Source organism: Tursiops truncatus, chromosome 4 (assembly GCF_011762595.2).
Source record: "Tursiops truncatus isolate mTurTru1 chromosome 4, mTurTru1.mat.Y, whole genome shotgun sequence".
Classification (NCBI taxonomy): Eukaryota; Metazoa; Chordata; class Mammalia; order Artiodactyla; family Delphinidae; genus Tursiops; species Tursiops truncatus.
The window spans coordinates 84,253,728-84,268,244 of NC_047037.1; the positions used below are offsets into that span (position 1 = coordinate 84,253,728).

Consider the following 14,517-nt stretch of genomic DNA (forward strand, 5'->3'; position numbering starts at 1 on the left):
CAGGACCTCACAGCTAGGAAATGGCAGAACCAGATTTTAAACTCACGCTGACTTTGGTTCCTTACTTGCTGCCTTCTTTTTCTCTCAAAGAGAAAATAGGGAACTGCTCTTGCAGCCTCCTCCAGTGTATCAGAACAGGTATCCCAACTTGACAGACCTCTTTTGAAAAGTTGTCAATCCCTGGGATTTAAAAGCATTAAAGTTGTCGTTACAAAATTCTGAAAAATCAGAAAAGAGAAAGAAGTCACCTATAATATTCCTGGCCTTATATAACTGTGATTAATATTTTAATGTATTTGCTTTCAGGCTTTTTTGGCATAGGTGTATATTTCCATATTATACATATATTCTTTAGTATCATGGTATTTTAAATATAAATAGAATTTTCAAACTCAGATTTTTAACGATTCTCAAGTGGTAATGTTTAAGACTTCTAGCAGTTTGAAATGAAAGAAGCCTGGCAAATGAGTGAATGAATAAATGAATGAATGCTTGCTTCCATGTATGGAATATGATTTATTTGTGTACTTGTCACTTTTGTTTTTTCTGCATTCAGAGAGGAGGACCATTGTTTTAAATTTTGTGTCATGAACAAACAGTATCATGAACAAAGAACATACTCTCCCAACAAGTGTGTTTTACCTGTCTTTCCAGGTCTTGCTCAAATCTACACCCCCTTTAGGCTTTTCTTGATTTGCAAACCTATAATGACCTTTCTCTCCTCCAATCTTCTCAAGCACTTTCTGGCTATACCTTACATTTGACATTCACCATGTTCTCCACCTGCTGGTTATAATATTTTTTGTCCTATCTTCTTGTACTTATCTACAACACCTAATCCAGTGCTTTTTCATGATGTCACTTTTATTTCTTAGCGTCTTGGTATTCAAACCAAATTGCTATTAATCAGTTTCTCCAAGATACTAGAATGCCTTTAGACTTTCTGACATGTCTTTCCATGCCTTGTAGGTTCCTATCACTGTAACCATGCCAGAAATGACAGAGAATGAGACTCCTACAAAAAAGCAGCACAGGTATGAAGACACAATCCAAAAATAATATAGTTTGGCAGATAAGAGGCAGAATTAGTCCCCACTTTGCTAAATAGGTAGTCCTTTAGGGAACTTTCATTTGGATGCCTAGAAAACCATTACTCTTCAAAAATAGGTGTGGATAAATATAAATACATTTACTGAAAGGGGTACATAATTAAAATTTACCTGTCCTTTAAATTCTACTAGCAGTGTAAGAAATAAAATGACTATCAGTAGTTAAAATAGTATAATACCTAATCTATGCTAAATGTTTAGTTTCTCCTGAAATTTTTACTTGCCCTTAATATTAGTCTTTGTGGTGGATACTAAGTTCACTTAGGCTGCAGTCTGTTTCAACAGACATTTTGTGACATTACAAACCATTAATGCCAATACGCACATTAGTACAGTATTAGTTCTGGTTCTTTGTATAATACCTCCTTCAAAATTTCTAGCATTTTGGGCAATGTTTCTGCTTAGAATTGCATGGCCAACGCTTCCATTATTAAATATTAAAATCATTATTTTCTTTCCTTACCAAATAGCTATTAAAGAATTCTTATGTATTGAGTAATTGTACATAAAAGGGAAAATTGGTGTTTTTAGTAGATTAGCTTTTAAGAAAATGTAAGAGTTTGGATAACCTAAGGTACATAAATGCAAAAGATGGCTCAGATGCCAGTTGTTAGTGCGTGAGTGCTAGTGACTACCACACTTCCCTCCCTGGGGATTACAAGTTTCTTCTGTACCATTGCTTGTTTTCTGTACATACTCATCCCTACCCCTGGCCAGGTGCCAGAGCAAACATCAGAAATCACCTACAGGGACTTTCCTGGTGGTGCAGTGGTTAAGAATCCACCTGCCAATGCAGGGGACATGGGTTCAAGCCCTGGTCTGGGAAGATCCCATATGCCCCAGAGCAACTAAGCCCGTGCGCCACAACTACTGAGCCTGCGCTCTAGAGCCTGTGAGCCACAACTGCTGAGCCCGCGAGCCACAACTACTGAAGCCCGCGCGCCTAGAGCCCGTGCTCCGCAACAAGAGAAGCCACTGCAATGAGAAGCCCATGCACTGCAACAAAGAGTAGCCCCCGCTCACCGCAACTAGAAAAAGCCTGCGTGCAGCAATGAAGAGCGAATGCAGACAAAAATAAATAAAATAAAATAAAATAAATTTATAAAAAAAAAGAAATCACCAACAGTTGACGCTTGAACAGCGTGTAGCTAGGGGTATAGCCAGACTTCCTGTTCACAGTTCTCCATATCCATGGATTCAACCAACTGTGGATCCTGTGGTACTGTAGTATTTACTATTGAAGAAAATACAAGTATAAGTGGATCCGTGTAGTTCAAACCCATGTTGTTCAAGGGGCAGCTGTACTTGGCACATCACTTAGAGAGCTGACTAGCCCCTTAAGTACATTTTTCAAATAGGTAAGATTTTCAATGATTGCCTTACTTCCCAACCAATGACTTCTGGGTATGGAAAAATGGAGAATTGTAGTTACTTTGAGAAAATTTTGAATTCTAACTTTATATTGATGTATCTGCAGTTAGGTTTTTATACCATAATATATTATTAAGAAAATTTTCCTTCAAATGGTTTCTCATTGATACAACAAATACAAATTCATAAAATTAATTTTTATGGTTCTCAAAATATAACGTAAAATGTTTTCCTATTATTTTCATGTTCCTTTTATCTGTACTTTTTGTTTCAGAAAGAAAAATCGGGAGACACACAATGCAGGTAGAAACAGCAATTTAAGTTTTATTTGTTAGCACTTTTTGCATTCAAAATGAAATTATACTGCAGTTGATTGTGTTTTTATGTTATAAGCACAGAATCATTATTCATTACATTTTAGGAAAGTGTTCCTTTATTGTTTGGGTTATTTTTTTTTTTTTTGCATTTTTTATATTGAAGTATACTTGTGCAATGTTATATAAATTACAGGTGTATGACATAGTGATTCAAACTTTTAAAGGTTATATTCCATTTATAGTTATTATAAAATATTGACTGTATTCCCTGTGTTGTACAATACACCCTTGTATCTTACTTATGTAATACAAAATAATTTGTTCTATATTGTTTTTAGTTGACAAAATACTCCCTAAGTCTCATGAAGATGGCTTATCATTTTCTGATTCACAGTCTATTAAATAATTTAAGGATTAATATACCCCTGGAGCTAGTGTTTTAAGTGATTTCACCCACTGAGGAATTCAGATATACTCCTTCTGAAAAGAGTGAAGAGTATGTACCTCTGTAGAAATTCTAGAGTGGGCTAGCTGCCTACAGGAGTAGGGAAGAAATGGGGAGCAGCTGTAAATCTTAAAGGTACTTGAAATGTGAACGGTCTTAAATTAAGCTGTGGAGTTCTCAATTATAAGAAGAAATGTAGAAAAATATATTTGATTTTTATCTCAAACGTCAAAATTAGAGGCCACAGCCAGGTAAACATTGATAGAAGTAATTGTGCATACGTTGACAATTTGGTACATTTTTAACATTTTATTTTCCATCAGGGACTACAGTCAGATCTAAAAATATACATTTTAGACTCAATTTCTATTACTCTATAAATAATCTCTTCCCTTCCCTAAGGAAAGGACCCTGGGGAAAACTTTATCTATGGAAAGTTGTGTTGAACACTGGTAGGACATAGCTGTTTCCCAGAATGGGAGTTTACTACCTTTGAATTCCCTTTTATCACTGTGGATAGAGTCTTAATGTTGTTGTTCTTGTTGTTTTATCTACACACATTAAAAAATATGCTCTTAGATAACAGCAAATACTATTGTTAGAGAATTCAGAAGAAAGGTGAGCTATAGTTTATTGCTTTGTGGGGTTTTTTTTTTTGGCCACATCAATAAATCTAATTTTTTTGGCCATATGAACTAAATCTTTTTATTAGAATCAAATGTCACATAGGACCATAAATATGTCCTGATAGTAATTTATTAAGAGAGAGTAAATGGATGTCATTGAAAGGATGTTCTTACTGCTAGATTATGAAGCAAAAAGTATATATTTTGAAAAACAAGACCTACTTATGCTATATCTGAAAGATCATCCTCTTAGAAGCGCTGAAGTCCTTTGTAAAAAGGAAGGTTTTAGAAAACTGACAGAAAGTAGACTGATTTTTCTATTTACAGTGTCTTATAGAAAAACTATTTAGATCATCGCTTGTATCTTCTTGCCCCTTTCATACAACTTTTAAAGTTGTAGCACGGAAGCCTGGAACATTGCTCAGTTAATTGAGAAGTTGTCAGTTGTTCAGCTTCTTAGATGGGCCAAAGTGAACAGCACAGACCCCATAGAAAAAAATAAACCAATGCCTTTTCTTGTCTATTTTAAGTCACAACTAATAGCCGTTTCTATTCCAAAAATGCCTTCTAGTCAGCCTAAAAGGTGTGTTAAAGTTCTTTAATCTGTCTAGAAAGGTCTAATTTGCCCATTTGCTATAAAGAAGCAGCTTTCTAGTAACATAGCTAGTGGGTTCTTGTAATTTAGTTATCATTAGAATCTCTAATAATTACTTGAAATATAATAATGGCCTAAGAGTAATGTAGTATTAGCACATTGTGTTTATAATTTGAATTTAATTAGTATAGATTCCATTATTTTAAATCCTAATAAATGGTATGGCTTATATTGATTTCCATAACACTAAACCTAGAATATGACATTCTTAGAAATCTTATTGTAGTTATTTGTATTCAGTAGATACTATTTGATAAGACTTTCTTAGGTATTTCTTTACCTAAAATTTCTTTACCCAGGGAGAATGAGACACTTTGGCAGTAGTATTGTAAGGTTTGATAAATGAATTTTTCCTCTATCTAGTGGAGAGGCATAGAAAGAAGAAAATCAATGCTGGGATAAACAGAATAGGAGAGCTGATCCCATGCTCCCCTGCGCTGAAACAGGTAAGAAATCCACTCATACTTTCACCAATTGCTTGTGATCAGATAATTCCCTAAGTTGTTTCTGTGCTCAGAATGATTATTTTTGTTCCCTGCCATTAATGGTTTTTCAGAGTTAATAATTGCCTCATTGTTTTTCATTTGCTCAATTTTCTATATACGTGCCTATCTTTAATTCTCTCCACACCTCCAACAGTCTCTTACTACAGTTTCTATATGGTCAAATTGCCACATAATTTCCATGTTCCCAATTTTTCCTTTGAACCTTTACTTCTGGAACCCTCTACCCTTCCTTTTCAATCTCAATTAGTTGGTTTCTTTCAACTCCTCTTATATTTTTAATTTCCAAGTCTTTTTTTTCTTATTCTCTTTGTTCCTTTTCATACATGTTTTTTTATGGATATAATATCATCTCAGCTTTGAGAATATTATATAGGGTTTTGGTTTTTTTAAATGTTTCTTCTATTTTCTATATTGTCTTTGTTTCTTCTGATTTCCTTTTCCCCTCCTCTGTTTTGATGTTTTGTCTTTCTTTTTGGAGACATTCCTTAAATGTTTAATGATACTTAGCTGTCTTTTTCATATTTGAGAACGAGGCATTAAAAAGCTGATGGAACAGGCTTGTGGTTTGGTGGTCCTAACTATCCGGTGATTGGCTAGTGAGCTGATGTTTTTGTTATTGTTGCTGAACTAAACAATATCAGTATTTGTAGATTTCTTCTTTCGGGGTTAGCTATTAATTTTTATTTTCCGGAGAAGGATCCTTCAGCACCCTACCTAGGAGTGGGAATGGTGGGAAAAGAACTATAAGGCTCATTGCCATTTTTCTGGGAGCTGGGCTGGGGAAGGGGTGCTGGAGAGTCTCATGCTCTAGAAGGCAGGATTTTACTTTACCTCCTGTTTTCATTTAGGAGCCTCATCTTGTCCACTTCTGTGCCAAGTAAGTATCCTTGAGGCTGAAATCTTCTGGTTCAAATTTCACAGAAAATAAACTTGTCTCCTGTGGTTGGGGAAGAGGGGAAGTCATCCAGCTGCATAGGATGTGTGTGTGTGTGTGTGTGTGTGTGTGTGTGTGTGTGTGTGAGTGTGTGTGGTTCTTATTACTGCAAAAGAAGAATCTTTCTATCAGTCCCCTCAGTTTTAACCCATGCCTCACCCCACCTTCTGGGGTAGCTGGAGCTTCCCAGTCCCAAACCATCCCAGGCTTTTGGTGGGGAGGGCCAGATCAATGTGTTCACTTCACAACACTGTCTCCCTCAGCAAGGTCTTACAATTCAGTTTCTTTTCATTCTCCCCTACAAGATGATACCTAGTCTTGCATAAATGTGCTTTTTTAGTCTTTTTAAAAAGGTACTTTCTGTTTCCTTAACACACAGGCAAACTTAAGGGCAGGTACTATGTCTTCTGATTGTTTTTCTTTCTCCACATATCAGTGTATAGTAGCTGCTCACTAAGCACTGGTGTTTGCCCAATAAAATGTTCCTCCCCTTGGCTTTTATTCCTACAAGTTTATCTGAAAGGAAACCATAATCATTTCTCTTTCTTGGTGCCCTAGAATGTGCAATGGAAGTCAGTATTTGGTCTCCAGAAGCTGAATAGATTTAGATTTTCTTAACTATTGCCGCATGTCCCCACCCCCATCTGCAGTAGAGAAGCAGTAGGTGGGCATTATCAGGTTCTGCCTTTGTCTCGACATTTGCTTTAAGAAAAGACACTATCTTAGTTTCTTTCTCTAAAGTACGGTGTTTCCTGGGTTATACTGGATTTCTGATGGGACCCAGCCCAAGGGACCCAAAATTGTAACTTGCTGAACCAAAGCCCTAAATCACCGACTCCTACATGAAGAGAGCTATCAGATAAAGTACTGGAGATATTTAATAGTATAAATACTGGGTAGAGCTTAAACATTCACTGTAACATTTTTAAAAGCTGAAGAATAAAAAAAACGAAATTCCTCTTTCATAGCTTACGTATTTATCAGTAATAGACTGGTAAACAAAATAAATACAGCCTTTAGAAAGTATAGCGTAGATGTAGATATATGCACACACATATCACATCTTATTTATCCATTCATCTTTTTTTTTTTTTTTAGGAATTTTGCCTTTTTTATTTTTAAATTTTATTTATTTATTTATTTATGGCTGTGTTGGCTCTTCATTTCTGTGCGAGGGCTTTCTCTAGTTGCGGCAAGCGGGGGCCACTCTTCATCGCGGTGCGCCGACCTCTCACTATTGCGGCCTCTCTTGTTGCAGAGCACAGGCTCCAGACGCGCAGGCTCAGTAATTGTGGCTCACGGGGCTAGTCGCTCCGCGGCATGTGGGATCCTCCCAGACCACGGCTTGAACCTGTGTCCCCTGCATTGGCAGGCAGATTCTCAACCACTGCGCCACCAGGGAAGCCCTATCCATTCATCTATTGATGAGGACTTAGGTTGTTTCCATATCTTGGCTATTGTAAATAATGCTGCAATGAACATAGGGATGCATATATCTTTAGGAATTAGTGTTTTTGTTTTCTTTGGATAAATATCCAGGAGTGGAATTGCTTGATTGTATGGTCATTCTATGTTTAATTTTTTGAGGAGTCTCCATACTGTTTTCCATAGTGACTGCACCAATTTACATTTTCACCAACAGGACATGCAGGTTCCCTTTTCTTCACATCCTCACCAACACTTCTTATTTGTTGTTTTTGAGTTCTGTTTGTTAGTTTTTTCTGTTTTTTAAAATTATTTATTTATTTATTTGGTTGCTCCAGGTCTTAGTTGCGGCACATGGGATCTTCGTTGTGGCATGCGTGATCTTTAGTTGTGGCATGCATACTCTTAGTTGTGGCATGCATGCGGGATCTAGTTCCCCAACCAGGGATCGAACCGAGACCCCTGCACTGGGAGCATGGAGTTTTACCCAGTGGACTACCAGGGAAGTCCCTGTTGTCTTTTTGATAACAGACATTCTGAAAGGTGGGAGGTGATATCTCATTGTAGTTTTGATTTGCATTTCCCTCATGATACTGATGTTGAGCATCTTTTCATGTGCCTGTTGGCCATCTGCATTTCCTCTTTGGAAAAATGTCTATTCAGATCCTCTGCCCATTTTTTAATTGGGTTGTTTGGTTTTTGATATTTAATTGTATGAGTTCTTTGTATATTTGGATATTAACTCCTTATTGGATATATCATTTGCAAATATCTTCTCCCATTCAGTAGGCAGCCTTTTTGTTTTGTTGATAGTTTCATTCACTGTGCAGTAGGTGGGCATTATCAGGTTCTGCCTTTGTCTCAACTTTTGCTTTATGAAAGGACACTGTCTTAGTTTTTGTTTGATGTAGTCCCATTCGTTTATTTTTGCTATTGTTTCCCTTGCCTGAGGAGACAGATCCAAAAAAATATTGCTACAATTTATGTCAGAGTGTCCTGCCTATATTTTCTTCTAGGAGTTTTATGGTTTTCAGTCTTACATTGAGGTCTTTAATCCATTTTGAGTTTATTTTTGTATATGGTCTGAGAAAATGTTTTAATTTCATTCTCTTACATGTAGCTGTCCAGTTTTCCCAGCACCACCTAATAAAGAGATTGTCTTTTTCCCCAAAGTATCCTTGCCTCCTTTGTCATAGGTTAATTGGCCATAAGAGCATAGGTTTATTTCTGGGCTGTCTATTCTATTTCATTGCTCTATGTGTCTGTTTTTATGATAGTACCATACTGTTTGTTTGTTTGTTTGTTTTTGCCATGCCGCACGGCATGTGGGATCTTAGTTCCCCGACCAGGGATTGAACCCACATCCCCTGCATTGGAAGCATGGAGTCTTAACCACTGGACCACCAGGAAAGTCCCAGTACCATACTGTTTTGATTACTGTAGCTTTGTAGTATAATTTGAAACCATGCATGATACCTCCAGCTTTGTTCTTCTTTTTCAAGATTGTTCTGGTTATTTGGGGTCTTTTGTGTTTCCATACAAATACTAAAATTATTTGTTCTAGTTCTGTGAAAAAAGCCATCGGTATTTTGATAGGGATTGCATTGAATCTGTAGATTACCTTGGGTAGTATGCTCATTTTAACAATATTAGTCCTTCCAATCCATGAGCACAAAAATTACAGGCCAGTATCACTGATGAACATAGATGCAAAGATCCTCAACAAAATGTTAGCAAGTTGAATTCAACAGTACATTAAAAGGTTCATAAACAATGATCAAGAAGGATTTATCCCTGGGATGCAAGGATGGTTCACTATCTGCAGAGCAATCAATGTGTTACACCATATTAGCAAATTGAAGAATAAAAATCATATAATCATCTCAACAGATGCAGAAAAAGCTTTTGACATAATTCAACATCCACGTAAGATCAAAACTCTCAACGAAGTGGGTTTAGAGAAAACATACCTCAGCATAATAAAGCCATATATGACAGCCCACAGCTACCATCATATTCAATGGTAAGAAGCTGAAAGTATTTCCTCTAAGAAGACAAGAATGCCCACTCTTGCCACTTTTACTCATCATAGTACTGGAAGTGCTAGCCACAGAAATCAGATAAGAAAAGCAAATAGAAAGAATCCAAATTGGAAAGGAAGAAGTAAAACTGTCACTGTTTGCAGAACACATGGTACTCTTCATAGAAAATCCTAATGATGCCACCAGGAAACTACTAGAACTCATTAATGAATTTAGTAAAGTTGCAGGATACAAATTAATATACAGAAATCTGTTACATTTCTATACACTAACAGCAAACTATCTGAAAAAGAAATTAAGAAAACAATCCCATTTATAGTCATATCAAAAAGAATCAAATACCTAGGAATAAATGTAACTAAGGAGGTAAAAGACCTGTATTTGGAAAATTTTAAGACACTGATGAAGGAAATTAAAGACAACACAAACAGATGGAAAGATATACCATGCTCAAGGATTCGAAGATCCATAAAATGACCATACCATCCAAGATATATAAATATATATTTTTTAATTAATTAATTCATTTTATTTTTGGCTGCACTGGGTCTTTGTTGCTGCACATGGGCTTTCTCTAGTTGCAGCAAACGGTGGTTACTCCTTGTTGTGGTGCGCAGGCTTCTCACTGCGGTGGCTTATCTTGTTGTGGAGCACGGGCTCTAGGCATGCGGGCTTCAGTAGTTGTGGCACGTGGACTCTAGAGCGCAGGCTCAGTAGTTGTGGAGCACGGGCTTAGTTGCTCCACGGCACGTAGGATCTTCCCCGACCAGGGATCGAACCTGTTTCCCTGCATTGGCAGGCGGATTCTTAACCATGCACCACCAGGGAAGTCCCCAAAATATATTTTTGAAAATTAAAACAAAATAATGTAACATACTTAAAATTTTTTTTGAAGTACAGTTGACTTACAGTGTTGTGACAATCTCTGCTGTATAGCAAAGTGACTCAGTTATACACATATATACATTCTTTTTTTTTAATATTCTTTTCCATTATGGTTTATCCCAGGAGATAGAATATAGTTCCCTGTGCTGTACAGTAGGACCTTATTGTTTATCCATTCTAAATGTAATAGTTTGCATCTACCAACCCCAAACTCCCAGTCCATCTCTCTCCCTCCCCGCCTCCCCCTTGGCAACCACAAGTCTGATCTCTATGTCTGTGAGTCTCTTTCTGTTTCATGGATAGGTTCATTTGTGCTGTATTTTAGATTCCACATATAAGTGATATCATATGGTATTTGTCTTTCTCTTTTTTACTTACTTCAGTTAGTATGATAATCTCTAGTTGCATCCATGTAACATACTGTTTATAGTATCCTTCTATCTGGGTTTTTAAAAAAAGATTTATATATATATATATATATATGTATTGGCATAGAATATTTCTGGAAAGATACATAAGTAACTTACAGTTGTTGACTCCGGAAAGGGGTTTGGAGGGCTAAAGTCAAAAGGAATGTACTTTTCATTATATATCTCTTCATATTGTTTACATTTTTTTTACCATATGCATATATTATATTTTCAATTTTAAAAATTTAAGTAAAGATACAGGAACTTTGACATAAAATACGATCATTTTGAGAAAACTTAGGAATGGAATATATTGGGAGCATGACACCAGAACTCAATCAAGTGACATTGTTATCTCAACCTACTATTTAGAATAGTTTGTAGTTGTGGTTGACAGAGTAAAGAATAACATTAAAGTCTAAAATCTTTCCATGGTCTTGCAGACTCTCTCTGGCCTCTCTCCTCTTACTGTTCCCAATATACTTGACTCTAGTCTCACTCACTTCCTTACTATTCCTCCAACATGCCAAACTCAGCCCCACCTGAGAACCTTTGTCCTTGCTGATCCTGATACCTGAGCCTTCTTCCTCCACATATCCACAGGGCATAATTTCTTGTACTCCCTTCAGATTTTTGCTTAAATATCACCTTACAGAGAGACCTTCCCCAGCCTCCCTATATTAAATAGATTGTAGCAGAATGTCTTGGTCAGTTTGGGTTGCTATAAGAAAATTACCATAGACTGGGTGGCTTAAATAACAACAATGTATTTCTCACAGTTCTGGAGGCTGGAAGTCCAAGATCAAGGTGTCACCAGGTTCGGTTCCTGATGTGGGCTTTCTTCTTGGTTGTGTCCTCACATGACAGAGAGAAAGATCACCTCTCTCATGTCTTTTCTTCTAAGGGCAGTGATCTCATCCATGAGGGATCTATCCTCATGACCTAATTACCTCCCAAAGGCCCCACCTTCAAATACCACCACATCAGGGATTAGGGCTTCAACATGAATTGTAGGGGGACACACACATTCAGTCCACAGCACAGAGTAACCTCTGCCATCTCTCTGGCCCCCTCCTTACCCTACTTTACTATTATTTTTTTAATATCTTACAATTTATTTGTCAATTATACCTCAATAAAGCTGAACAAATAAGGAAAAACAATATAGTTCTTCTAATGAGTCCAAGAAATAATGCATTTGACGTAATTAACGTAGGACCTGACAAACAGTAGCTACAAGAAGCTAGCAATTATTAAGCACTTTCCATACCCCACTAACTGTGTTCTCAGAGTGTTACATGCTCTCTCTATATTAAAGACTTTAATCCTTACCACACCCTTCAAGGTACGTACTTTTATTATCCCCATTTTACAAATGAAAAACTGAGGTTTAGAAAGACTAAGTAACTTTCCCCAGTTACAGAAATGCTAAGTGGGGGAATCTGCGCTTCCATCCATTATGCTCTTCTGTGATCTGGAATAATAAAGCACACAGTAAATACCATAGTAAGAGGGGAATAATACCTACCATCTAGCCAAGGAAATATAGAGTTCTAGAACAGAGAGGCCCAGGGAAGAGTTCCTAGAGGAAGATGCATCTAAGCTCAAACCTAGACCGGGCAAGGGAGGTGACTAGATTAACAGTGAGTGAAGTACCCTACTTGCTTTTTCTTCATAATATTTATCACCACCTGATTTTATTTATAAATATAAATAGATATTAATATATAATAGTTCCTCATAAATAAATAATATTCCTCAAGGTCAGGAACTTTGTCCCTTTAGTTTATTATATCCCCAGTGCCTAGAACAGAGCCTCAATAAATACTTACTAAATGAAAGAGGAACAGTAGAAGTTTTGAATATGGTGGCAGTTTTAAATTTTGAAAAGATACGTATCACATATATGTGATAAAACCAAAGCTTTAACTTTTTTCTGGCAAGTTCTTACCCTTCAGTGAAACTTTTAAATGGTTGATTTTCTTTGGCAGAGCAAGAATATGATCCTGGACCAAGCCTTTAAGTATATAACAGAATTGAAAAGGCAAAACGATGAACTCCTGCTTAATGGAGGAAACAATGAACAAGGTAAAGATTTTAAGATTCTTACTTTCTGTTGTTTTTTCAATGTTCAGGCCTTTGTGTCACAGTGCAACTTATATTAGGATACAGAAGGCTTTTTTGCCCCAGTTCATTAAGATCATGCATTGGCTGGGCCTGTGAGAATAGTGTTGCAAATACATTCAACCTAGTTGACCTCTTTTCCCCCTTCTTTGAGCAACTCTAACCTTGTAGGCATACACAGTTTTGATTTTTTACTCTTCTTGTACTTCATGTTTGCTAAACTCATGATGCAAATAATACTGGATCATGATGCAAATAATACTGGATCTCCTTCCTTCCAGGTGGATCTTCCAGCTAGGGGAATCCCATAAGAGGATGCAGCGGGAGTCCTGCTCAGTGTAACCTAAAACAGATAAAGATATGCCTGTGCCAGGACTTAACTAGGAGTTAACTCCGAAGGCCAAAACATTCAGTTCATAATTGTTTATACTGCATGTAATGTGTGCGTGAGACTGCCTGGTCATTTAATAACATTTGATTTTTAGAGGTGACTTTTTTATGCTATCAGATGAGTTCTCTTTTCCCATTTGCATTGGAGAGAAGGTTTTCTTGTAACAGCTAAAAAGAAAAATGAGAATCTCCTGTGACAACTCAGTAGGTCACCTTAAAAGGAGACAAACCTCAGAATTTGCTGATGTGGGAGCAATGCTGGGCTGTGTTTATTGTAAGAAGTGCTGGAAAGCACATCCAGAAGGTCGGCATTCTGAATTCTTGTTTACTTTCAGTTAGCTGACAACTTACCCCTCCCCTCAGTCAGCTGTCTTTTATGGTCCAGGTCCTGTTTTATGATGCTGTCAAGCAATTAGATACATAATCAATATTTGGTAACCATTTTGAGGCACCCACAAAAGGGATAGTAAGGCTAGAGTGATGTATAGACTTTTCTAATGAGGGCTCCTCTGGTTTCACAGTCCAGCATCTGAGGCAATCGAGTTACCCTAGGGAAAAGGGAAACTTGAAGAAATACAAGTTGCAGGCGGTTCAGGAAGAGCTGAACAGCCAGGCCAGGGGTTGGGGCAGCACCCGAGGCCCCTTAAGTCCGACCGTGTTGTCATCGCGGTCATGATCCTTTCTTTGGTCCTGTTTTGTATCTGCTCTCTCTTCTTTTCCCAGCAGCTTCCTCCACATACTCACTGTCCACATGACAGTCTTGCACAGTGGCCACAGCAGTGCTCTTGGGAGTCAGGCCCACCTGGGTTTGAGCCTTGACTTCCTTTGCTCACTCAGTACCTCTGGCCAGTTACTTAACCTCTCCAAGTGTCAGTTTCCCTGTCTTAAAATGAGGATAATCATAGCATCTATCTAGTCGACTTTAGGCAAATTATGTAGCTACTCTGAACCTGTTTCTTACAGCTAAAAGTGATGATGACAAAGGTGTTTGTCCCATCTCGTGGTTGTTATGAGGATTAAAAGAGATAACACAGGTAAAGCACTTAAAGCGCAGCACAAGAGTAAATGCTTGATACGTGTTACCTGTTGTTGTTGTTATTATTATCATTAAATGAGACAGCGAATGAAAAGCGCCAGGCATAGAGTAAGTGCACAATAAGTGAGAACCATCTTCTTTATTATTTGGTCCATGATAATTGTCCTTTAATTTCTAATGTCCATAGCACATTGGCATCTTTCTTCTGTGGCTCGCTCTTTAAATAGCTGAGAAAAACAATC

The 14,517-nt window shown here is 37.3% G+C and overlaps 1 protein-coding gene across 3 annotated transcripts in view; it reads left to right on the plus strand.

Moving 5' to 3' along the window:
* The window catches only part of USF3 (upstream transcription factor family member 3), a 48,146-nt gene that overhangs the window by 20,465 nt on the left and 13,164 nt on the right, over positions 1-14,517 (plus strand). For all 3 annotated transcript variants that reach the window (XM_073804219.1, XM_019923099.3, XM_019923098.3), the window contains exons 3-6: positions 970-1,034; positions 2,755-2,783; positions 4,887-4,969; positions 12,717-12,813. In XM_073804219.1, coding sequence (XP_073660320.1) covers positions 988-1,034; positions 2,755-2,783; positions 4,887-4,969; positions 12,717-12,813 — 256 coding nt within the window. In that variant the 5' untranslated portion in view covers positions 970-987. The remainder of the gene's footprint in view (positions 1-969; positions 1,035-2,754; positions 2,784-4,886; positions 4,970-12,716; positions 12,814-14,517) is intronic.